General features: G+C 37.2%; 2 protein-coding genes and 1 long non-coding RNA gene across 6 annotated transcripts in view; 2 read left to right on the top strand and 1 right to left on the bottom strand.

Annotated features, from left to right (window-relative positions):
• The first annotated feature begins 40 nt into the window (after nt 1-40).
• Nucleotides 41-18,226, top strand: LOC110461847 (CCR4-NOT transcription complex subunit 7-like). Its single transcript, XM_021515556.1, has 7 exons — nt 41-134; nt 1,525-1,721; nt 3,341-3,534; nt 9,684-9,845; nt 10,566-10,743; nt 11,312-11,389; nt 11,751-18,226. The coding sequence occupies exons 2-7, from the start codon at nt 1,608-1,610 to the stop codon at nt 11,925-11,927; spliced, it is 903 nt and encodes a 300-aa protein (XP_021371231.1). The 5' UTR covers nt 41-134; nt 1,525-1,607; the 3' UTR covers nt 11,928-18,226.
• Nucleotides 17,698-20,036, bottom strand: LOC110461848. The gene is made up of 2 exons (XR_002464186.1): nt 19,182-20,036; nt 17,698-19,125 (listed from the first exon to the last, which is right to left on the bottom strand). It is a non-coding gene; the product is annotated as an uncharacterized LOC110461848 (long non-coding RNA).
• A 950-nt stretch (nt 20,037-20,986) lies between these two features.
• Nucleotides 20,987-27,711, top strand: part of LOC110461846 (extracellular matrix protein 3-like) — a 125,974-nt gene continuing 119,249 nt past the window's right edge. For all 4 annotated transcript variants that reach the window (XR_002464184.1, XR_002464185.1, XM_021515554.1 and 1 more), the window contains exon 1: nt 20,987-26,432. Coding sequence is in view for 2 of the 4 variants with exons in the window: in XM_021515554.1 (XP_021371229.1) it covers nt 21,425-26,432 (5,008 nt within the window). In the remaining 2 variants the exon portion in view is untranslated. The remainder of the gene's footprint in view (nt 26,433-27,711) is intronic.

Genomic DNA, 27,711 nt, shown 5'->3' with positions numbered 1-27,711 from the left:
ACGTCATCGATTATTGGGCTGAAATTAACTTCCTGTTCAGATGCGCAGTCGGCGATCGCGGACAGGAATATCACAAAGACATGTAGCCCTCATAAAATACTGCTCTACATGCTTATTGATATAGTTTAGTTGTGGTAGGTATATTCAAATAGTTTCGTTCTTTAAAAGTGTTTTGTTTCTTTCAGAGCTTGCTTCCATTCAGTGCAACTGGAACACACTTTCTAATGCACGCACGCGACACTCTTTGACTCGGATTTTGCGAAGTGGTAAAATAATCACACACAGCTTTCTGCAGAACATCTTTTTGTCCATACACCCATCATTTATTGTATTGAATTGTTGTTTTGTAAATGTAAAGCAATCCAACCATATATGGTTTCCTGGAATAGCTGTACGGGAGAAGTGTATACGGTAAAAATATTCTGGACAAAATTGAAGAGCGTCCAAGTGGATTCGACATTAGGCTGTAGGAATGTTATTCAATTAATGTGCCTATGTGAAAATACTGAAACGTCGATGGCTCTATTCAATGATAATTTCAGATTTGAAGCGGAAAGTGGTCTTATCCTCAGTTGCAAGACTGTCAATTGCCAGTGAAACTTTACTGTAAAGTAAAACCATGTCCAAATTGAAAAAGGCAAATTTAAGTACAGATGTTCAGAGGAGACGATCTCGAGAGCTTAAGCTTCCAAACACCCATGTGTCATTCCTTAATTTGTGGATGTATCAAGCGAAACTGAACAGTTAACCGCATCTCCTTCAAATTATGAAAGAAGGGAAGAATTTTTCATAATTTTTTTTTTTCAAAAGCTGTCAATGCAAGGAATTGTGTCTATCAGTGTATATGCATTTATTTGTATATCTCTCAAGTCAAGTGAACATTCACCATAAGCTTGTATGGAACCTGTCCATGCTAAAGTTAAGCTACAATGCATGTGCAATGCAACTTCCCAGGACACAGTTGAACAAAAGACTTTGGGATATTTTATTTGCTCCTGAAACAATTCAGAATACAAACCTATGTTGAATCTATGTATACTGTATATATATGTATGCAGAAGTTATTATACATTTTTCCTTAAATGGTGTTATTAATCAGTGACACTGCGAACAAAATTACTAATTTGTCTTTTGATATTCATAAGTTATATGTAGACCACAATTATTTTTGGTATGCAAATGAACCTCAAAATTTACAAATATTAGCTAGTTTTTAAGATATATATTCCTGATTTTTATTTTATTTTTCAAGACATTATTATAACTGCTCTTTGTGCTATTTTTTTTTTACTTTGTCAAATGCATCATGACTAACTGGTACCAACAGATGATCCAGACTTCAAGTTTGCACTTCTGAAGACGATGCATACATTTTTTCTTTTGCATATCTAATAAACTAATTATAATACATATGTGTCCTACTATTTCCAAACGATTTATGCTAATTGTTCACTGCATCACTTTGCCTGTATTGCATATATCTATTTGGAGAATGTTATAACTGATTCGTGATTTTTGTTCCAGGAAACAAATCATTAACGGAATAGAAGACTTTGGCACTGACAAGGGAGCTGTCTGAGGGTGGTGTTGCCAGATATGCTGCGAGCATGCCATCAATAGCACAAACAGAGTATGGTATCAAGGATGTGTGGCAAAATAATCTAGAAGAGGAATTCAGGAAAATCAGACATGTCGTCACCAAATACAGATATGTTGCTATGGTAATCAACTAATCATGTTATCAATTTGAGAGTAGTCTTCCTAAGTTCTATTTGGTTGAGTTATGCTTTCTGAATGTATAATGAAGGAAACACAATGGGTCAAATCTTCAAACCAAATGAAAGATTTTAACTGAACCAAAGTTAAGTGTTAATAAATTGATTAATACGTATATAGAGGTTCCCTAATTGATGAATACGTATACAGAGGTTCCCTAACGAGTGATGGTTGGAAATCATGTTTATCTAAGTCTAGTTAGTTATTTTTCAAATTGTATAAAGACACAAGGTTTACCAAGTGTCTTTCATGGTTTGAGAATTAGATAAACATGATTATCAACCATCACACGGTAAGGTACCTTTGTCTCCCACAACATTCAGATATTATATGTAGTAGGGGGCTGCAACGGTAAGAAATAACGACAGTCGGATAACTGTGTGTGCTTATCCAAACCGAATACGGGTAACAATGTTTTTTGTGTCATGAAATACAGTCAACAATGGCCCTTTTTGACAAAAACATCGTTACTTGATGCATAAACAAAGATATTAAGTAATTACTTGTGCCTCATAAATACAGTTGTAAAACATTGTAAATTCTTACAATCTTTATATTTACATTTCCACTGTAAGTTCCTCTATGAGCATTACTCTAATAAATTGTGTTGCCTGGAATAACAAGAGACAACCGCTAGAAGCAAACATTTTGATGACGTTAGGCTGTTCCAGGAATATCTTTGCACTGATGTTATAAATACTTCAAAATCAGATTTATAAGGGATATCTATATTTATGTCAACACCAAATAAAAAAAATCCTAATGTAATTAAATACAAGGATTCAACAGCCTTTTTTTCAATGTTCATGCCAGTATAAATGTCAATCAGTTACAAACATATTTACTAGCAGGCTTCATAGAATATGTATGTAACTGATTTGTGCTCATACTAGCAAGAAATTGTGTTATCAGCGCTATGCGCACATATTTCTGTGCATCATTTCCGGTCGGAACACAAAAATTGGTAAATGATAAGTTACATTTTTCTACAAAACGTCCGTCAATATTATGTTTACATTCAAAGTTTATTGAATACATGCACTCAATGGTAAAGCATGTATACTGATTACAATTGCTTTCGAGGCCTGTCAGACAGCAGACAGCTGGAGCGACATTTCTGACTGGAAAAATCAATAAATATTAACCTACATTTTGGGACGGTTTTCGGGTACGTAGATTTGCTAACTACACGTAACCGAATGGCAGCTGTGTACTCGGTTATTGTTTCAGCCCTAATAAATATAACCTAGAAAACAACTGTTTCTCTATGTAATTCATTATCCCTGTTTCCAATGGAAAGATGACGTCCCAGAACATTGTTACATGATGTCCTAATTAGAAGACTGACCAATGAAATACACCTAGGATGTTACCCACCATGTTTACCAACTCTAGCAGGTCTATTCAATGAGTGGGGAGTGAGTTAACCTACAATGGTTTGTGGGAGAACCGTGTTTTACCTTCACTCTGTGTATAAGTAAAATGCTGCTGATATACTAAACAAAATGCATGTTCTTATATAATCTACATATTATGTTCATGTAACTAAATTCTTTATTTCTAGGACACAGAGTTTCCGGGCGTTGTTGCCCGTCCCATTGGAGAGTTCAGAAGTACAGCAGATTACTCATACCAGTTACTAAGGTGTAACGTAGATCTGCTCAAGATTATTCAAGTTGGAGTCACATTTCAAAATGAGTTGGGTGAAACCCCAGAGCCGGTATCAACATGGCAGTTCAACTTCAAATATAATCTCACGTAAGGTTTCACTTATAGCATACAGAGTTTAGAATAATCTCATAAAACATCACAACTATTATTATAAATTTATTATTAATCAACATTTCATAAGAAGTACAGAAATGTTATAAAGTTCAGCAAATCAACACTGTTTCAACACATATTGCTTAAGTATGTAGTTGTGTAATTTATGCAATATCTCTCTCTAACCTAGTACCTTTTTAACTGCAACATTTGGTCCCATACATTCTCATTTGTGAATGTTGAAGGATGCTTTTATGATTTTGTGCATACCGACTTGGAGATTACACAGTTGGAGCGTGGGTATCTACTGAGCTCTGCTTAGTGACATCTAGTTTGTCATGGTCACTGCAATGGTTGGATAATAAGGAACAAATAGACATATTAACTGACACCTTTGACACCAGTGCTCTGTCTTTCCAAAACCTAGCTGGAACGTTGACAGAAATATTGTTACATACTTAAGTGTATATTTCTCTTCCAAAAGCTGATACTGTTTTCATCTTGTTTTTGCATTAGCTTTCTCCCATTTTGAGAATGTTTTTAATTGAATTGAATAATACAGGATGAAGGCCTAAATACTCTAGGTCAACAAATATTCAACGAATAGTTCATGGGAGTGTCAATAACAGCATTATAAATATGTGATAAATAGTCTGATTGCAGGGTTCTCCCTAGACATAGGAGTGTCAATAACAGCATTATAGATAGGTAATAAATAGTCTGATTGCAGGGTTCTCCCCAGACATAGGAGTGTCAATAACAGCATTATAGATAGGTAATAAATAGTCTGATTGCAGGGTTCTCCCCAGACATAGGAGTGTCAATAACAGCATTATAGATAGGTAATAAATAGTCTGATTGCAGGGTTCTCCCCAGACATAGGAGTGTCAATAACAGCATTATAGATAGGTAATAAATAGTCTGATTGCAGGGTTCTCCCCAGACATAGGAGTGTCAATAACAGCATTATAGATAGGTAATAAATAGTCTGATTGCAGGGTTCTCCCCAGACATAGGAGTGTCAATAACAGCATTATAGATAGGTAATAAATAGTCTGATTGCAGGGTTCTCCCCAGACATAGGAGTGTCAATAACAGCATTATAGATAGGTAATAAATAGTCTGATTGCAGGGTTCTCCCCAGACATAGGAGTGTCAATAACAGCATTATAGATAGGTAATAAATAGTCTGATTGCAGGGTTCTCCCCAGACATAGGAGTGTCAATAACAGCATTATAGATAGGTAATAAATAGTCTGATTGCAGGGTTCTCCCCAGACATAGGAGTGTCAATAACAGCATTATAGATAGGTAATAAATAGTCTGATTGCAGGGTTCTCCCCAGACATAGGAGTGTCAATAACAGCATTATAAATAGGTGATAAATAGTCTGATTGCAGGGTTCTCCCCAGACATAGGAGTGTCAATAACAGCATTATGTATATGTAATAAATAGTCTGATTGCAGGGTTCTCCCTAGACATAGGAGTGTCAATAACAGCATTATAAATAGGTAATAAATAGGTTGATTGCAGGGTTCTCCCCAGACATAGGAGTGTCAATAACAGCATTATACATAGGTAATAAATAGTCTGATTGCAGGGTTCTCCCCAGATATTTAAGCTGATATGTTTCATTTTCAACGAACGAAACAGACATGCTCATATAACATCTTACAGTATCTTATTAAATTTAAGGGGGGAGGGGGGTAATATTATGATTGAATAGGTACTTTTATTTACCAAACTTTTGATGACCTTTTCAAACCAAAGAAAGAAATGTGTTCCTTATGTCTGAATTTTAGCAACATTATTGTTTTAAATATTCTAAAAAAATACAATTTATAGAAAGGTGTATGAGTTTTATACATTGAATAATAGATATGGTATTTGTTTCTTATCTTTTCATTTGTATCCCTTACTTTTATCTCATTTTAAAATAATTTAAGGAAGAAGAATTTAAGAGCTGTTAATGTTAGATGGGGGAAACACTTACATGATTATTTTTATATCACAGTTCCTATTATGGTAAGGGTAAATATTTCAATAAAATGTAGTGTTTTTATTTCCTCTAAAACTGTAATAAATACTGCTGTCAGTAAATTTGATCAAAGTCTAAAACAGCATTTTTAATTGGGCCCCTTCTTCCTTAAAAACAACAAATCAGGATTTTCATTCCGTATTCTGGTCTGTACTTTACTCAATCCAAGATGTCGATTATCACTAACTGAATACACACACTATTTCAGCGTTATCAAATGCAATCATATGTGAATAAATTAATTTATAATAGCTGTATCAAGTGTTTGTTTTGTTAATCCTACAGTAGTTACTTCAAATAAACACCTATTGACCATGTTAAAAGGATCTGGTGGTAATTGCTTTAGGCTCCAGTGAGGATGCTTGCCGGATGCCTGTGGGCTGTCGTCCAGTCCCCCTCCCCACTAATTACAGGCCCCCTGGGGCAATACGCCTATCTTGAAACTGACCAGTGGGGTCATTGCTGGAGTTGGGTCAGCCTTGTGATTTAATCAGTGTCAATTTCTTGTGTAAAAAGACCACCTTCAGTACAAATAACAAGGTGATACGGTTCATAGTCTAAGGTGATACTGGTTAATTAAGCTGATACGGCAGGGAGGGTTTCAAACTGAAGCTGATACGGAGTCGTATCAGCTAAATGGCCTGGGGAGAACCCTGGATTGTGTTTCATGTATCATAGATTGTTTCTTTAAAATGTTCATCAATTAACAGTTCAAGCTCCGTTACTGTTTAACCACCAACAACATGTACTGGTAGCCTGATCCACACATCTACTACTCTAACAACATGTACAGGTAGCCTGATCCACACATCTACTACTCTAACAACATGTACAGGTAGCCTGATCCACACATCTACTACTCTAACAACATGTACAGGTAGCCTGATCCACACATCTACTACTCTAACAACATGTACAGGTAGCCTGATCCACACATCTACTACTCTAACAACATGTACAGGTAGCCTGATCCACACATCTACTACTCTAACAACATGTACAGGTAGCCTGATCCACACATCTACTACTCTAACAACATGTACAGGTAGCCTGATCCACACATCTACTACTCTAACAACATGTACAGGTAGCCTGATCCACACATCTACTACTCTAACAACATGTACAGGTAGCCTGATCCACACATCTACTACTCTAACAACATGTACAGGTAGCCTGATCCACACATCTACTACTCTAACAACATGTACAGGTAGCCTGATCCACACATCTACTACTCTAACAACATGTACAGGTAGCCTGATCCACACATCTACTACTCTAACAACATGTACAGGTAGCCTGATCCACATATCTACTACTCTAACAACATGTACAGGTAGCCTGATCCACACATCTACTACTCTAAATGGAAAGGAGTTTCTCCTTATCTCTGTGTTGCATCATTTCTGTACTTTTTGTGGTTGTGACCACATGTTCTTCCATTTATATAAAAATATGAAAATTTGTATAACTTCCCTTTGTTGACATAGAAGAATCCTATATTATTACTTTTGTTGACAAAGAATAATTCTATATTATTACCTTTGTTGATATAGAAGAATCCTATATTATTACTTTTGTTGACAATGAGGAATTCTATATTATTACTTTTGTTGACATAGAAGAATCCTCTATTATTACTTTTGTTGACATAGAAGAATTCTATATTATTACTTTTGTTGACAAAGAAGAATCCTGTATTATTACCTTTGTTGACATAGAAAAATCCTATATTATTACTTTTGTTGACAAAGAAGAATCCTATATTATTACTTTTGTTGACATAGAACAATCCTAAATTATTACTTTTGTTGACATAGAAGAATTCTATATTATTACTTTTGTTGACAAAGAAGAATCCTGTATTATTACCTTTGTTGACATAGAAGAATCCTATATTATTACCTTTGTTGACATAGAAGAATCCTGTATTATTACCTTTGTTGACATAGAAAAATCCTATATTATTACTTTTGTTGACAATGAAGAATTCTATATTATTACTTTTGTTGACATAGAACAATCCTAAATTATTACTTTTGTTGACATAGAAGAATCCTCTATTATTACTTTTGTTGACATAGAAGAATTCTATATTATTACTTTTGTCGACATAGAAGAATCCTATATTATTACTTTGGTTGACAAAGAAGAATCCTATATTATTACTTTTGTTGACAAAGAAGAATCCTGTATTATTACCTTTGTTGACATAGAAAAATCCTATATTATTACTTTTGTTGACAATGAGGAATTCTATATTATTACTTTTGTTGACACAGAAGAATCCTATATTATTACTTTTGTTGACAATGAGGAATTCTATATTATTACTTTTGTTGACACAGAAGAATCCTATATTATTACTTTTGTTGACATCGAAGAATCCTATATTATTACTTTTGTTGACATAGAACAATCCTAAATTATTACTTTTGTTGACATAGAAGAATCCTGTATTATTACCTTTGTTGACATAGAAAAATCCTATATTATTACTTTTGTTGACAATGAGGAATTCTATATTATTACTTTTGTTGACATAGAACTCTAACAACATGTACTGGTAGCCTGATCCACACATCTACTACTCTAACAACATGTACTGGTAGCCTGATCCACACATCTACTACTCTAACAACATGTACAGGTAGCCTGATCCACCCATCTACTACTCTAACAACATGTACAGGTAGCCTGATACACATATCTACTAATCTAACAACATGTACAGGTAGCCTGATACACATATCTACTAATCTAACAACATGTACAGGTAGCCTGATCCACATATCTACTACTCTAACAACATGTACAGGTAGCCTGATACACATATCTACTAATCTAACAACATGTACAGGTAGCCTGATCCACCCATCTACTACTCTAACAACATGTACAGGTAGCCTGATACACATATCTACTAATCTAACAACATGTACAGGTAGCCTGATACACATATCTACTAATCTAACAACATGTACAGGTAGCCTGATCCACATATCTACTACTCTAACAACATGTACAGGTAGCCTGATACACATATCTACTAATCTAACAACATGTACAGGTAGCCTGATCCACCCATCTACTACTCTAACAACATGTACAGGTAGCCTGATACACATATCTACTAATCTAACAACATGTACAGGTAGCCTGATACACATATCTACTAATCTAACAACATGTACAGGTAGCCTGATCCACATATCTACTACTCTAACAACATGTACAGGTAGCCTGATACACATATCTACTAATCTAACAACATGTACAGGTAGCCTGATACACATATCTACTAATCTAACAACATGTACAGGTAGCCTGATCCATACATCTACTACTCTAAATGGAAAGGAGTTTCTCCTTTTCTCTGTGTTGCATCATTTCTGTACTTTTTGTGGTTGTGACCACATGTTCTTCCATTTATATAAAAATATGAAAATTTGTATAACTTCCATTTGTTGACATAGAAGAATCCTATATTATTACTTTTGTTGACATAGAAGAATCCTGTATTATTACCTTTGTTGACATAGAAAAATCCTATATTATTACTTTTGTTGACATCGAAGAATCCTATATTATTACTTTTGTTGACATCGAAGAATCCTATATTATTACTTTTGTTGACATCGAAGAATCCTATATTATTACTTTTGTTGACAAAGAAGAATCCTGTATTATTACCTTTGTTGACATAGAAAAATCCTATATTATTACTTTTGTTGACATCGAAGAATCCTATATTATTACTTTTGTTGACAAAGAAGAATCCTATATTATTACTTTTGTTGACATAGAACAATCCTAAATTATTACTTTTGTTGACATAGAAGAATCCTGTATTATTACCTTTGTTGACATAGAAAAATCCTATATTATTACTTTTGTTGACAAAGAAGAATCCTGTATTATTACCTTTGTTGACATAGAAAAATCCTATATTATTACTTTTGTTGACATAGAACAATCCTAAATTATTACTTTTGTTGACATAGAAGAATCCTCTATTATTACTTTTGTTGACATAGAAGAATCCTCTATTATTACTTTTGTTGACATAGAAGAATCCTATATTATTACTTTTGTTGGCAGAGAGGACATGTATGCCCAAGAATCCATAGATCTCCTCCAGAACTCGGGAATCCAATTTGAAAAGCACATTAATGATGGAATCGATGTTAACGACTTTGCAGAGCTTTTAATGACATCTGGAATTGTATTGAATGAGGAGATTAAATGGTTATCCTTCCACAGGTAAAATAATAGGACTAGATATGTTGTAATGAAGAAAACTTTGAGGGATGTACAGGATTGCTTGGTTGTTTTATGTCTTCACAATATCTAAGGTCTTGTGAAGACTAGTATACCTGAATCTGTGCAGTCGTCTGACTGTTTCCGTACTCAATAAACTTCACACCAATATATTTCCCACCAAGACCCTGTTTCCAAACTCAATAAACTTCATACCAACATATTTTCCACCAAGACCCTGTTTCCGTACTCAATAAACTTCACACCAACATAGTTCCCACCAAGACCCTGTTTTCTTTTCTTATTTAACTTCAAACACATACCCTACTTCTACTTTTAAACAATCATTAATAAAAACAGGGGTATGAATGATGCAAGACATTTAATTTATTTACAAACTTGATGCAATGTTGTAGCATCTGCCATCTGAACATCTTCAACTCTTTCTATAAACTATTTCAAAAGATCCATCAGGCCTATATAAGTAATGTTTGGTCTGCAACTTGTTGAAATAGTTTTAATTCATGCTTTGTCATTTGATATTGGTTCAATATTAGGTATTTGGATTGAATTTATATTCCAACAATGGAGGAAAGGAAGCTTTATAAGAAGACTAAAAAAATCATATATTTGTAATATTGAAATAAGATGAATTGTTGCTGAATTAAGAAATTTGTAGTAATAAAAATGGTGTTTGAAAGTTCTAATTAATCTAAATTTCAGTGGGTATGACTTTGGTTATCTGCTGAAGATGTTGACAGACTCCAAGCTGCCACGGGAAGAATCTGACTTTTTCGAGATGTTACGTATTTATTTCCCTAATATTTACGATGTCAAGTATCTGATGAAGAGCTGTAAAAATCTCAAAGGTGGTCTCCAGGAGGTGGCTGAACAGCTGGAGGTGAGCAGCAAGTTAAGGAATGATAATAGTGTTTTAGTTTCTATTTAATACATGCAAAATCAGCTGTTTAGAAACTCCCAGGTTTGCAGTGCAGAAGAAACTCCAAATTAAGGCCGATATATCATCGGTTCTACATTGAATCGTAGATAATTTCATTTCCCTCACGACAATTACATTGAAATTCATAGTTGTTGAACCATTGAAATAATTGGGCTGATGTTATTCACACTAATGAATATGTAGGAGAAAGAGTTTGATAACAGCATGCAAAGATTTAATTGTTTTGAAGAATAAGCAATATCAGAGTAAACTACTTTAATAAGGAAGAGTTATGCCTCTTTGTGTACAAAAAAGACAGTTCTGGACAACTTTTTCTTTTGAAAAGCTGGTCCAAACTACTGTATAGTTTTCTGTGAAATTTCCTTCTTTCCTTTAATATACATATACACTGCTGGGATTTATGAGTCTGATGCTGACTGTGGTCAGAAACACAAGGATATATCAGTGCTCTTGATGTGATTTAATATTGAGAGAATTAAACTCTGACTGTGTTTTATTGTAATTTCAGATTGAGAGAATAGGGCCGCAGCATCAAGCTGGTAGTGATAGTTTATTAACGGGAGCAGCGTTCTTCAAAATGAGAGAGGTATAACTTCACATGACCACTTACCCATTGAAAAAGATTGCTATGATATTTGAGATAAAGGAACTTATTAGAGATTCACTTCTGTTTGATTATTGTGGTTTGCATCAGCAATCATTATGTCAGTGACCCTTTTATTGTCTTATCAGTGTTCAATAACTGACATAGGACAGTGGAAATGTACAAGGGTGTAGGGCAGCTAGCTTTGAAAAAATATCTGAAATCAGAAAAATCTGTCTGAAACATTCACTGTATGAGATAAAATCAGCTTGTTATTGACATGTTGCTATATATGTTAGAGACATTGTTGGTGTTTATTTGATGCTGTTGTACTTCAATAATTGTAAACTTTATTTTGGTTCAGATGTTCTTTGAAGATAACATAGACGATGTGAAGTATTGTGGCCATCTGTATGGACTAGGGACCTCCTATGTGCAGAATGGCGCTGGCTACGATAGCATTAGCCTGCTCCATCAGAATCACACGAATGTGGCAGCAACAGGGTCGGAAGATACGAACTCCACGACCACCAACTCATAGGACTTAACATGATGATAGATATAACCGTCGGCAGCATTTTGGAATATCACCATGGAGACAGGAGTGGTTGGTAAAACTGACGGGTCACGGATTGCCATGGCAGCTAAACGATTTGGACCTGCGGGACATGCGGACAGAGTGTCCGAGGGAAGGCTGTGTCACACATAGCCAGCCACTTTCTAACTGTGATATTAATTTGAAACAGGGACATTATTTCAATCTCATGCTTATAACATATTTCCTGCTCCTCCTGTGTTTGCAAGGTTTTTATCCTGATTGTATTGTGGGTTGCCAGACAGTATGTAGAATCCCATTGTCAGGACTTCTCCATGACAAATGTTCTCATATTGACCTTTCACGTGACGAGGAGAAGGAATCTTTCATTGCTGACGTTCCAAAATGTTGCTCATGCTTAGCAGCAAAACTTAATCTTAACAAGGTCAAATCTCCCTGAACTGTGCTTGGACAGGTGCCAAATGCTACAGGTCATACTTATAGCTGACGTTTTAAATGTCAATGTTCAAAGTTTTGATTTGTACATTGCTTTGTACTCTAATTTGGCTTAGTTTCCTGATAGGTCTATTGTTTTTAACTGCAAGTAGACTTTCCGGTTCATACTTGTACATAGCTTAGTACTGTATTGTAACAAAAACTTATTATTTTCCGATACCTTGAAGATAGAATTTTGCTGCTAAACAATTCATCACTGTAGTATTTTCACTCATTAATCATTGAAATGTAATTAGGCATGGGACTCAACGTTATCTCTACAGTCGGGGTCATTCACTTTATCCCAGAAACTCATTTGTCCTCTTGTATCTGTGAACAATTCTTACCTGGCATTCCACCACCTCCCAACAAACTGCCACGCTCAGTTGAACAAAAGACACTGTAACAGACTTTGTACATCTTACTTCACTTGTAGGGTGCAGTGTCATTTGCCGAACGTGAGTAAAGGCCTTTCCTCCTCATTTCACAGTCTGATAGGAAGTCATAGTTACCCAGTGGATAGCTGGTGTGGTGACCGTGTTTGGAGGGGTGGAATACTGGTGTAGAATGTCATACAAATCTTGCTTAGATTTTTTGCTAATATTTTGCTGAAGTATGCTGTGAATTGATACATACTTTGATACTGTTTTATGAAATAAGATTTTAACCCAGTACAGAATGTGTTAAAAAGTACTGTATCCCAGGAAAAAGTTCACCCTTCACTGGTCAAATCTAGGCCTGCCCAGGGTTCACAGTTGAAATAATCAATGCAACAAAACTACAGAGGGTAAAAGGGCTAGTGTAACTTCTCTGAACATTTCCTGGTATACTGTAGTTTAAACTCGAATGCCTGTATACCGTCTACTTGTACCTAGAGAATGTCTCTCCTGACAAGGGCTGTATAGAAGTAACATTGATTCCTGTTGTTTCTGTTAGAACTCGTGAATTATTGGTACTGATCAAATAACACGCCTGCATGTCTCACAGTCAACTGTCTTATTTGATATATGTATATCTGTTAATGGCAGAAACATCGGACTAAGACTGCAGGTCTGTTACAGTACTAAATGTTTACCATTCAAACTGCTCGGGAAACAAAGTAATTGTCAGTACTTACAACCTCCATGTGACTGGTATATAGGACTATTGACTGACTGAACAAGATCAACTCTGATAGAAATCCTAATGCATTTTATATTACAAAATAATTGGTCAATTTTTTATAAGGCCTACCTATAATATTTCGTTTACTTCTGAAAATAGCAATGGGATTTTTGAAACGAAAACTTTCAACTTCAAATGAAGTGTTTTTCGGTTAATGTTTTTATGTTAATTCAAAAGTTTGCATTTTTTCTCAGTCTTATATAAAAATAATCTGGGAAAGTGCAAATTTACCTCAGTAGTAGTGATCATTCTTGATAGGGTGCATAGCTTGTCAGTCCTATAAAACATTGATAGGGTGCATAGCTTGTCAGTCCTATAAAACATTGATAGGGTGCATAGCTTGTCAGTCCTATAAAACATTGATAGGGTGCATAGCTTGTCAGTCCTATAAAACATTGATAGGGTGCATAGCTTGTCAGTCCTATAAAACATTGATAGGGTGCATAGCTTGTCAGTCCTATAAAACATTGATAGGGTGCATAGCTTGTCAGTCCTATAAAACATTGATAGGGTGCATAGCTTGTCAGTCCTATAAAACATTGATAGGGTGCATAGCTTGTCAGTCCTATAAAACATTGATAGGGTGCATAGCTTGTCAGTCCTATAAAACATTGATAGGGTGCATAGCTTGTCAGTCCTATAAAACATTGATAGGGTGCATAGCTTGTCAGTCCTACAAAACATTCTGTGTATTTTCTCTTGGATCCGTAGCCATTTTCAGAGATAAACAAAACGAGGTATTTATCATCAAATTTAAGTACCGGTATTGTATGTCCGAGTACAAAGGCAGTATCAGAGTTGTCCTGCTCAGAAAGTGGAATATTTTTTAACATGTGATTTGAGATTAATAATTTAAACTGGATGACAAATATACAACAATTATCGTATAAGTTATCTTAATAGAGGAAGCATTTTATAACTCTTGCCTGGAGATATTTCTCCCCTGCACAGTCAAAAGCATGATGGCTCTTTATTGAAACTTTTTCATTGTTTTAAGTGAAAGCTAATTTTGGAGCTTAACTACAAACTTCTGTTTCATCAGTATAATTTTTTGATTCGTTTCAATTTGATTTTCTTCTTTTATTGTTCTAAAATTCCAACTGAAAATACTTTTGTTTTATTCTATCTTTTAACATTCTCTAATACAACAAAACAAGCTGTGCAAATTACAAATATTCTGTGAAATGTCTATCTGAACATATTTTAATAAAAATCACAAAAGATACATAGGAATTTTGATAAAAGTTTGATTCCTTGACACATTTGTGTTTTATGGTAAACAGTATAACTTGATCAACACCAAAAATGGTTTTTGAACACTTTTTTCCTGTGATATCTTTTATGAACCTGGTGTTCTTTTGAGAGATTTTTGTACTTTAAATGAACTTTAGTGGATGTGCAATAAGTTACAAATGCAGCTTAATTTGTCCCTAAAATCCTCAGATTGGAAGGGATGAGAAAATATAACATGACTATTGTTTTCATTTTAATTTCCTTTGGTTTCTTTGAGCAGGTGAGATGGTTTTTAATTAATGAACTTGATTGTGATAGTTAATTTGCTATTGTAATGTTCCTGGAGGTCAAAGTCATTGTGATTTCATAACAACATTGTCAGCTAACTAACAATCAGGCTGTCAGGCTACAGGAAATGTCATTGGTGTAAGCCAAATTTTGACCTTTAACCTCCCTGAATGTGTATTTTGCATTTTGTTTGTTGAATCCTGTCTGTGTATGACTGTGATTGGTAGAGTGGATGCCCTCTGTCTATTTATTGTCTAGATTTCTACCATATTTATCCCGTCCAGGGCCCCCCACACATCAACTCAGACCCACAGTAAATGGTGGTCTCATTACAGGACAATGAAATAGCATTTATTGAAATTTTGAATGAATTGTCAAAAGCATGGACTGGTTTATTTACCAGGCATATGCTAATAGATAACTACACGACGTGTGCTGTTCCTCGATGCTTACAACACTGATGTTGATATTAGGCTATGTGGATGCCTCAATGCTTACAACACTGAGGTTGATATTAGGCTATGCGGATGCCTCGATGCTTACAACACTGATGTTGATATTAGGCTATGTGGCTGCCTCAATGCTTACAACACTGATGTTGATATTAGGCTATGTGGATGCCTCAATGCTTACAACACTGATGTTGATATTAGGCTATGCGGATACCTATACTTGGATTCAATCCTGCTGATGCATTTTCAGACACTTCTACACTGACATTTTTTGTTTTCTTTTTTTTTATAGTGAATTTTAACAGAGTCCATTGTATGCTGTAGTTAATAAATTTTGTTTTTTAGCTTGAATTTTGTTGTAACCATGTTCTTGCTTCCTTTGACTTGTTTGAGATTCATCAAACAGGTCCATCCCAATACATGCGTTTTGGAGACAAATCTAATTCACTCGAGCCAAACTCTCCATCAGGGAAAGTTAGGTACAGCTAACATTGATGACCACTGCTCATACCTCTGCTAATACATCAATGTTATCTTTGTCCTCTGACAAGAGATGGTATATACGATTGTATACATTATAGAACTCTGGATAAACTGGACAAAGGGCATTTATCTGTAACTTCATACTATTTTTCTGAAGATTGTGCCATGGTGTCATCCCTTTTAATCCCTGTTTCTTCGTTTTAATCACAGACTTTGTTCTGGTCTCTGCTGTGAAAAGCATTTGGAATTTTAGAATAATAACCACTTAGTCATCAGTCCTTTTATTTGTGGTATTTCTATTGTGTTTCATTTCATGTTGTATCTATAACACCATGTTGGATAGTGTAATATTTTAAACTTAAACTATGTTAATATTTTTAATTTACTGTCTACTAATTTGAACTATTAAAAAGTGGATTCATAGAGTATGTTATATTGTGATATTTTTCTCTTTGTTCACATGTTTATTGTGTGAAGGGGCCATTTCCGAGTTTGCTGACATTAAGAATTGATGTAATGGGTATCGGGTATCTTTTGTTTTTCCATTTTATAAAACTGTGTTGTTTTTTTGAATAACGGTTTTAACATGGTTTCTGTAAGTATGAGGATATTATCTGTCGTACCATGGTGTTGTTCATACAACAAGCTGTCTGCTGCTAACAAATCTTGTATTACATGTAATTCATTTGCTTCTTCACCAAAGAAACAAATAGATCATTGATCATTTTATGTATTTTGTAAATTTAAAAGGAGAAAAGCAAGAGTTTATGTGACTGATCTCACTCAGAAATAAACTATTTCACTCAGTTTTTCATTAACATGTTTTCGGATTGTATACAATCTTGTTAAAAGCAAAACATGATGTGGCCTGGTCCAGGCTTCAGAAACTTAAACTGTAAAAGTGAAGTATTTCTGTTCCTAATTTGAATCTCTTGCTTTCCTCCAGAACATTTGTCATATTTTTATCTGGCTTGGTCTGTTCCTAGCCATCATCAGCCTCTTGACAAAAGGGGAAGTAACTCAGTCAAGAAAAGTGCTTTGTTTATAGATGCTGAGTTATCTCCCCTTGACAAGTTGTGTGAGAGTTGTTTTACGTGTGGATATTGTGTAAGGGTCAGAATGGTGTATGATGAACCCTGAGGGCTTTCAAGTTTTGGGAGATGTGTGTTAACATCATTCAGATTGAAATTCAAACGAAATTTGTTTTTAATGAAGTAGTTAAAGATTAGCTTTGTCAATCGATATTGTCTTAATTTGATTTTTTTGCCAAGGAAACAGTTTTTTAACCATAATTTTGTGAAATCATTAAGTTTTTTTATTTCAACATTCATTGAATCATTACTATAGTAAATATTGAGATGTTTTTATGTAGGAGAACCTTTGTGCCACAGTTGCGTGGTTCTTGGTAGGTGTGACTGTGATGATTTTGTGTGTCATTGTAACCCAAGGCAGCAGCGAACCATGTACAAATGTCAGCAAATCACTTACATTTCGCAACACATATATTTTCGCATTCATTCATGAAAAGAGACGATTGTAAATTCAGAGATGTTGCAAATATTTATACAGAAACAGTTATGAAGCTGTTGATGTGCATATTAAAATCCTCACAATTTAGTCACTGAACAAGCAATTATATTAGCGAAAATTAAGTGATTTACTCTTTACCGACTCACCAAGACGTAACGGCAAAGACTGGATGGTGTTTTGAAAAGAAAAAGTTTGATTTATGCATGTCTGAGATTATATATGACTGCTGTAGTCTAGATATGGTGGATTGTCAAGTTGATGTGGCCATACCGCATATTTAGGTGATTAAAAAGTAATATAAAGTCTAGTTTTCTAGTCCTTGGCTTAAACCCTTTCACCGCCGCAGACCATAATGGACTCATCCCCATAAATGCATGGTAGAGTCTACTAAAGTTACCTAGGGGTGAAAGGGTTAAGTTGGAAAGTGGAGGACCACAACAATGAAATTGTCGTTGCTTTTTATTAGCGATTGGTGTAAAAGAAAAAGTCTGTTTGGCATATTGTTGAGAATGTAACTGGAGCAGAATTGAGCACTTGTTAGTCTGGTATTGAGATTGAGTAGGACGCTATCGTTTGTGTTGTAGTCGAAGGGAAACATCTCAATATCCAAATATTTGTGAGACATTCGTGTAAAACAGGCGGTAAACTAAATAATAAAATTTTCTAATTTCATCAGACAAATCTTAACTTAATTAGTGTTTAGGCTATATTTCATATGGAAACTTCCTGTTCAAATTATTATTTTTGAAGGTAGTCTTGTTAAGTTCAATAGAGGGGAATATTAGAATACCTGTCTCAAAATTGTCTCCAGACAGTACTTAGGTGTAAATGCTTCTGATCAACACACAAAGTTCTATACATTTTTTTCGAAGCTGTTGATACTTCCTCTGTTTTCCCCGAATCTAATACTGTTATGTGAATTAATTTAAACGCACTTGATTGACGATCAGAAGATTAATGAAGTGTAAAACAATATTGGAGGGTAAGGTAGTTTGAAAAAAATAATGAAACCATTAGAAAGAAACTTCAGTAAATTGTGTGATAAAGCAAAAGCTGCATTATTGTATTGTGAATTGAAGTCTCTCGGTGGTGCCCTCAAACTAAGGTGCCTTCCATGGGGTATGGCTATTTTGAAATGGAACCGCTACAAGTTCCTTCAATGTGATATGGTATTTAAAGTGGAGAATTACAAAAGCATGAAATTGTTTTTATTTCTGTAAGTCACAATTACATGTATCATACCTTTGGGTGTGTTACCATTACTGGCCAAGGGAGTTCCAGGTAGTAATATTATGAGTGTGGTGTGCATGAGAGCCTATGGTCGACGTCGGTACGCTTGTACCGGTGGCCAGCCATTGGTACACATGTGCCTGTGGCCGGTTGTCTGTACACCTGTATCTTTGTTAGTCGTCAATACGACTGTATCTATGGTCAGTCGTCTGTACACCTGTATCTATGGTTGGTCATCGGTACACCTGTATCTGTGGTCAGCCACAAATACACCTGTATCTGTGGTCAGCCGTCGGTACACCTGTATCTGTGGTCAGCTGTCGGTACACCTGTATCTATGGTTGGTCATCGGTACACCTGTATCTGTGGTCAGCCGTCGGTGCACCTGTATCTATGGTTGGTCATCGGTACACCTGTATCTGTGGTCACTCGGTCGTCGATACACCTGTATCTGTGGTCAGCCGTCGGTACACGTGTATCTGTGGTCAGCCGTCGGTACACCTGTATCTGTGGTCAGCTGACAGTACACCTGTATCTATGGTCAGCCGTCTGTACAGCTGTATCTGTGGTCAGCCGTCGGTACACCTGTATCTGTGGTCAGCCGTCGGTACACGTGTTTCTATGGTCAGCCGACAGTACACCTGTATTTGTAATATGCTTTTGTTTTTTTATTACATTGTAATTTTTCCTAAGTGTTTATTGATCGCCACATTTTTAACTAATTGATTTCAGAAAACGTTAAATTTATCTTTTTATAGGTTCTTTAAACTTGGTGGCTATACACAGAAAATGGTTTTGTTGGATAACTTTCAACGAAGATAGAATTATATTTAATCATTTAACACTGATCAATTTGTGTGATGACATATCACAGACAAGTTTGTCATACATCTCCCTTTGTGATGTGACGTCATGACAGCGTATCACAGGACATAGAGTTTATTGTACATGTTTGTGGTGTGAGGTCATGACCTTGTATCACAGGAGGGTGTGTCTGTGTAAGCTGACCCAAGGCCAGATATGAGTGTTGTCATTAGGGCTGATGTTGTGCGGGAGGTTTCAGATCGGAGGATGTGCTTGACCCCGGCCTTGACCTACTAACCCAGTCTATTTTAGTTATGTATGTAGTACCGCTAGTGTAGCGAGCGTGAGGCTGGTTGTCTTTTTATGAATGTAAATAAATGTAATGGACGACCAGTCCACTACTCCATCAGCATAAAACTGTATCATGTTGTTTTTACACACAATTACCTACATCAACATCCATACAAACTTGTTGTATTTTAACAATGCCACACATTGTACTCCCATACAAGTTGTGCAAACTTTTCACTGGATGCCTCGGGAGAAGGGAGATAACTCCGACAGCCTTCCGTGGTTTTTCCTTTAAAAAGAAAGTTGGCATCGGAGATTACTTGCCAAATATGTATATATGCAAAATGAAAGTCGTGGTTCAGTATTCATTCTAGATATTTTTTTTGTTCTTGGGTCAAAAGCAGGAGTGTTGCATAGAAAGGCTTTTCAGACATGACATAATCTATAATGATTTTCATCTGATATTTCAAAAAAAAAAAGAAAAAAAAAAAAGAGGCTTTTCAGACATGTCATAATGATGATTTTCATCTAATGTTTTCATATACATTTTTTTTTCAAAAATAAAAAGGCTAACTTAAAACCTGATGTCATTTGAAAATGACCAAATTCCAGTCAGATACATATAATACAAATTATCCTGCATTGGCCTCAGATAAAAAATAATTTGATTTATTGGGGAAAAAAAATGTGCATCAAACTTCATTAGGCTACACATAAAATGGTAAAATATTATATTGATTGCTGATATTTTCATGAAAAAATGTAAATGACCACATAGAAACTTTTATTCCAAAATGGATTGTGGTGAAATTGAAAGTTTCAGTCATCTTACCAGTCGTGATACGATGGCGTCTTGGATGTTAACGAAATCGCGCATCAGATAAACAACTGCATTAGGAGATATAAATGTATGCCGGTCCCTCACGTGCTCGCGTGTAGGCAAGTCTGACACAGGCTCGGGGTTATTTAGGATTTTGATTGATATAACAATTGATTGACGGAACAGCTATCCAATGAGCTGGCGACTCTAGACGATCTGTTACTTGTATAACGGTGTTTGTTTTACATTTACTGACAATTACCGTGTAGGCTAAACAAAACACGCGAGCTCACAAATATTGGGTAAGTACCGCCCCACTGTTTACAATAGACCACTTCACAATGGTAAACAGTGCTGCTCCGCACAGAAATAAGTACATAAGGTGCTAAGCTGACGAATAGTATGGGCCATGCCATACACTGCAGCGCAGCAGATTACTGAATACGAGCTAGCCATCTCAAAGAGGTACACGTGTAGTTGATACGTCTCGCACGCGAAAAGTAATATCTGACAGATTGGATGATCGCGTACAGAGATCTTAGCACCTTACCCGGAAGTGGTCGTCACGGCCTGTTGACTGTCGAGGTTTGTTGTCACACGGTGAACTCCGGGAGGTGAGAGGTGAGAGATGGTGGCCTGCAACATACTACCTGTGTCGGAACACGACGGGACGTGTGTGTTTCCTTAATGCCTATAGGATTTAACAGGGTGCCATGGCCCCATGTGGAGTGAGACTCGGGGGGACGGGCCTTTCTTGTCACACCTGTGCGGTTTTCATTGTGTGTGCTCTCTTGTGTATTGCGCGTTCTCAGACATCGCTGGAGAAGGGCGACATACTCATTGTCAACACTGGGATCCAGGTCCCTTTCGGACGGACTGTTTATTTGGACCCAGTCAACGAGTTACGACTGTCGGTCAGACCGGGGCACAGGTGTGTTGTCACTGTGTTGGACAATGACCCTTTGTCCCAGCGGCCGGGGAGACTGCTCCCCTCCGATCACTTCCCATGCACATTCGGACCGAGGGATGTACAATATACACACTTCGGCGCACGTGTTCCCGTGGAGGATACGATCAGACTACTTATCAGGTACGACACTGATATAGAATCTCACATTATTCCTTTCACTATCCATGTATCTGTCACATTTGTACAGTTGGAGGTTGTCACAAAAAACCTGCCACTGTCAGCCTCTGTGGGCGCCGTGTCCAACTCCATCAACAGGAAAAATACAGAGTTTACTTACGACAGAGCTAACCAGGTGTGTCGACTCACTGTTATAGGAGCCTCCAGTGGGCTTCCGCGGTTCGGGATAGTCGCAAATGGTACAACTGTACCGACAGATATAGAATGTGACCAATTTCAACAAATGGGAATAAAATACAGATACTCTAATAAAAACAACTCCCCAAACAAAGATTATATTCCGATGGTAGTTGAGTTATTAGATGAAGATGGAGCTATAATGAAACAAGAGTATTTCCATAAAGTGGTAACGATAACTGGAGCTCGGACGAACCGTAAGCCCCGTCCATCGTATAATGCATTCCTAGTGATGGAAGTGAGTAATGGTAACGCTATTGACCAGTTTGTGATGACTGCGATCCCCCCGACCGTTCTGGCCGCCGAGGACTTAGAAACACCAATGGAATTAGTAGTTTTCAACATTACAGGACCTCTGGGAGCTGGTCAGGGTCAAATTGTAAGTACTGACGACAGAGATCAACCTATTCATTCCTTTTACCAGAGAGATGTTATTGATCTGAAAATAGCCTATAAACCACCTTCCATAGACTCAAATACACCCCGAACCTTTACGGTAGAATTCCAGGTCATAGATTTGGACGGAGCAAAATCGGACCCCTTTCCTTTAATCATAGTTGTCAACCCGATGAACACCCTGTCCCCTGTGGTCACTCTTAACACGGGTATACAGTTGTATGAAGGTCAGTCTAGACAACTTCTTAGCTCTCAAAATCTTCAGATTTCTGACGAGAACAATTTAGAAAAAGTAAAAATATTCAAAGCGGATGGAGCGAGACATGGTGAACTAAGAATACCTGGTAGCAGAGAGTATTTTACAGCAGATGATCTAGATAAAGGCCTCGTGGTTTATCAACACGACGGCAGCGACACCAACAGTGACAATATCGTGTTCCGGATGACCGATGGTCAACACCATGTAGAGTTTCTTTTCCCTGTCACGATTTACCCCGAGGACGATGAGCCTCCCTTTGTAACTAGTAACACTGGATTAGAAATTTATAAAAATCAATTAGCAGAAATCTCCCAGTTTAAGTTGAGTGCTACAGATATTGATAGTGATGATTCAGAGATAAACTTTATATTGGAGCCCCCATATTCCAAACATGGTAAAATCATGGTACGACAATTCCAAGTCCCGAGGGACCCACAGAACTGGCTCTATAATAACGGTGTGTACGAACAAGCGGTGTATCAGTTCACCCAACAGGATATCCTGGACGGCAAAGTGTTCTACAAACACACGGCCTCCCACCGATCATCTTACGTCACTGACAACATCAAGTTCAGTCTGGAGGACAGACATGTACCACCCAACAAGTCGTACCAGCCCTACGCATTCGTTGTGCAGGTACTTCCTCTGGATGATCAGCCTCCGTACCAACACCTCAATACCAAACTAAAAATGAAGGTAGAAGAGTTTCAGATGACAACTATCAAACGTAAACAGCTACGATATACCGATGATGACACCAACGATCGCCAGCTGCAATACAGAGTTACATCCCCTTTGTTTGATACAGATCAGAACACTCCTTTAAGCGCAGGTAACATTGTTCTTTGTGAAAACCCTGGTGTTCCCATCTCAACGTTCACACAATCCCAGGTGAACCACCAGAAAGTCTGCTACCAGCCACCCAGTGCCGAGCTCGGCATCACCGCAAGAATTATCCAGTTTGGGTTTTCTGTGACCGACACAAACGGCAACGTCCTTGCTGATCAACGTTTTACAATTACTCTTCAGCCTATTGATAATCAACCCCCGCGGGTTACCAACACTGGAGCAACTGTTTTAGAAAATGGATTAGTGACCTTGACCTCACAAAATCTAGATGTGATTGACCCGGATACGGATGATGAAGATATTCGTTTTATTGTGTCGACTCTTCCTGACTATGGTGAGGTGAGGAAAGGTGAGCAGACTGTTGTTGTCGGGGACTCCTTCAATAAACATGATATCAACCGTGGAAGAATGGTGTATATAAATTCTGGGGAGGAAACAGACAGGGACACATTTGCCTTGGAGTTAAGTGATGGGGCCCATCTAATTCCTGTACTGTTCACTATAAATATCCGCTCTGTCGATGACGAAGCCCCTGTTCTTACAGGAACACTCTCAAACACCTTGGAGATCGATTTGGAGGTCAATGAAGGTCAATCTGTGACTTTAGCAGCCGATAGGTTCCGAGCGTCTGATCCGGATTCTGATGACCTTACTTTGATATTTATGATAGAAACTGCCCCGACAAGTGGAGCAATTTTGAAATCAGGCCAAAGGGCCACCGACTTTACCCAGCAAGATTTACAAGACGGTGTTGTCATGTACCAACATCTGGGAGGGGAGATCGGGGCAGATGCAAGTCGGGATCGCTTTTCTCTTATTCTGTCAGATCGCTCAAGAAATTTTATGGTAGAAGGCAACAGGGTAGCGGAAATCGAGGTGATTGTGAAAGTTATGCCGGTTGACAATCAACCCCCTAATGTGTTGTTGGGTGCTCAATTTGGAGTTTTGGAAGGGGAGAAGGAGGCAATATTGCCTCGTCACGTCGACGCCATGGATGATGATTCTGCTGATGAGAAACTGCAGTGTACAGTATTAGTTCAGCCCCAGTATGGTTACATAGAGAATTTCTCCCCTGCCCCCGGGTCAGAGAAATCTAGGGTAGGGATGCCAGTGACCTCTTTCTTCATCAAGGAACTGAGAGTAGGTAACGTAAACTATGTACAGAGTATACACCGGGGGGTAGAGGAATATCGGGATTCCTTCACTTTCTACTGCTCTGACGGTATCAACTCTTCACCCGACTACAACTTCAATATCTCTATCTACCCCACGAACGACGAGCCGCCACAAGTATTTGACAGAGAGTTTGTAGTGATGGAAGGGCTAGAAATGAAAATTGACACCCCAATCTTGACCGCTGTTGATCAGGATGTCCCACCCGATGAAATCATTTTTATCGTGACCGTTCCTCCAAAACATGGCCAGATTTTACAGCAGCGTGGCCTGATGGGTACATTTCCTGTCGCTCAATTCTCTATGACGGACATTGACGGCTCGTCAAACATAATGTACAAACACGATGATTCGGAAACAACTGAAGATGCATTTGAGCTTGTGGCAACGGATGGGAGATTTAATGTTACAAAGAAAATACCCATAGCCATCATCCCTGTGGACGATGAAACGCCCCGATTATCTGTCAATACTGGGATAGAAATTGAAACAGTGGGGGAAAAGAAAATGATTTCCAATTCAGTCCTTAGGGCAGAAGACTTGGATTCTCCTGACCCCAATATCACTTTCATTATTCGCCGCATGCCAAAACAGGGAATGTTATTGTTGGATAAGGTCGGATTACCAGAACAAAACTTGACCTTGGGGTCAAAGTTCACTCAGTATGACATTGATAACCAGTGTGTATTTTACATTCACACTGGATTAGAGGGCAGAAGGGACATCATAAAATTTGAGATTACAGATGGACTAAATCCTCTTGTAGACCGATACTTCTATGTCACTGTCGCTGGTTTGGATCTCATTTACCCAGAGGTCATAAACAAAGGTTTACGACTACCAGAAGGAGGCTCTGTTGTCTTGACTACTGACATCATCAGCGGTAGGGATTCAAATTCTCCTGATGAAGACCTTGTTTTTACCATTACCAACGTTCCTCAGCATGGATATCTCGAGAACCTTGACAATCCCGGGGTTCCAATTACTACATTCACACAGATTGATCTAGCAGGTTACAAAATTCGCTATACCCATACCAGCGAAAGTGAGGTCAAGATGGACCGGTTCGAGTTTGAGGTTACAGATGGCACCAATCCTGTGACCAGGATGTTTCGTATTGCCCTGACAGATGTTGACAACAAGAAGCCAGTGCTTATGTTTGGGACTCTTCTCGTAATGGAGGGAGCTAACAAACTTATTACACCCTTCGAACTGAAGACTATTGACAAGGATACTCCGAGTCACAGCATTGAGTATACTCTCACTCAGATTCCTCTCCATGGAAACATCTTGTATGATCACTCGCGGATTGTAACGATGTTTACGCAAGAGGACATAGAATTAAACAAAATCAGTTACCAACACGACGGTTCAGAAACGCTATCGGACAGTATCTCCTTCACGGTGACAGACGGTACGCACAGCGATTTCTACATTTTTCTGGAGACTGAGCGATCTCTCCGTCACCCCCAGACCCTCCCCATCGAAATTCTTCCTGTGGATAACGCTGTGCCCCACCTCACCATCAACCTTGGTGCGACTTCCCTCACACCCGTACTTGGAGGAGGCTGGGGTTTCACGTTTGACAGCAATGTTCTGCAGTGTGATGACCGAGACAGCTCTGCGGACAATCTAGTTTATGAACTGACCGTCTATCCTCAGTGGGGTCATCTGGTACACATGGGGAAACATCAAAGTAACATCTCGACCTGGACACAAGGTAAGTCGTCTTTAACAATTACTCCCTATGTACACTTCATAAATGTATATACAGCAAGCCATAAATAATCCTCCCTTCCTGTCAACTCCACTGCTTTAATGTTCAATTACAGATGATGGATGGGAGACAACGTATTGAGGAATTTGTCATAAGTCTACTTCAGGGCTGATTGACAATTCTTTACTTGTCTCTGATGAAATGTATGCTTATCAATTGAATTAGACACTTAAAATGGAGACACATTTCACTGATGTTGATATTGTTATACCTGTGAAATCTCTCTGTCTACGAAATTGTAGTCAACATTACTGTACTTGTGAACTCTCTCAGTTGCGATTGTTTAATATTATTTACTTTTAAGTATAAATTACCACTGATTCTATCCTAACATTGATCCTAACAAAGATCCCTGGACCATTTTCAAAAACTATAACTAGGCTTTAGAAACTGTTTTTTATGGCATGACTTTAGTTTTTATAAATCCTTTCAGAAAAGGAAATCTTACCTCATTTGACTTTTATTAAAAAATTGTTAAGATGAAATAAACTAGATATTACCAACAAAAGATGAAATAAATGAGATATTACCAACAAAAGATGAAATAAATGAGATATTACCAAGAAAAGATGAAATGAATGAGATATTACCAACAAAAGATGCAATAAACTGGATATTACCAACAAAAGATGAAATAAACAAGATATTACCAACAAAAGATGAAAAAAATGAAATATTACCAACAAAAGATGAAATAAACGAGATATTACAAACAAAAGATGCAATAAACAAGATATTACCAACAAAAGATGCAATAAACGAGATATTACCAACAACAGATGAAATAAACGAGATATTACCAACAAAAGATGAAATAAACGTATTACCAACAAAAGATGAAATGAACGAGATATTAACAACAAAAGATGAAATAAACGAGATATTACCAATAAAAGATGAAATGAACGAGATATAACCAACAACAGTGTTTTGAGTGAAAAGTATCTCCTGAGTCAAGACAAGGATTCAAACCCAGGACCTCAAATTATTATACTGTCACTCTTATCAACTTAGCTACCTGGCCAACGGAAGTAACGCGGCCCAAAGGTGCTACAGTTGTATCTGCAGTGATATTAAGGGGAGGTAACTATATATATGATAAACCACAGTGACATCTCTAGTGTTTTGCCTGCAGTGGGTCAGGGATCCTTAATATTGTGTATTGAATGGTATGTATATGGAGTATCAATGCGATTACTTAAATAATATAATAATAATATAC

Source organism: Mizuhopecten yessoensis, unplaced genomic scaffold, assembly GCF_002113885.1.
Source record: "Mizuhopecten yessoensis strain PY_sf001 unplaced genomic scaffold, ASM211388v2 scaffold10687, whole genome shotgun sequence".
Taxonomy (NCBI): Eukaryota; Metazoa; Mollusca; class Bivalvia; order Pectinida; family Pectinidae; genus Mizuhopecten; species Mizuhopecten yessoensis.
This window is presented reverse-complemented; position numbering and strand designations above follow the sequence as displayed.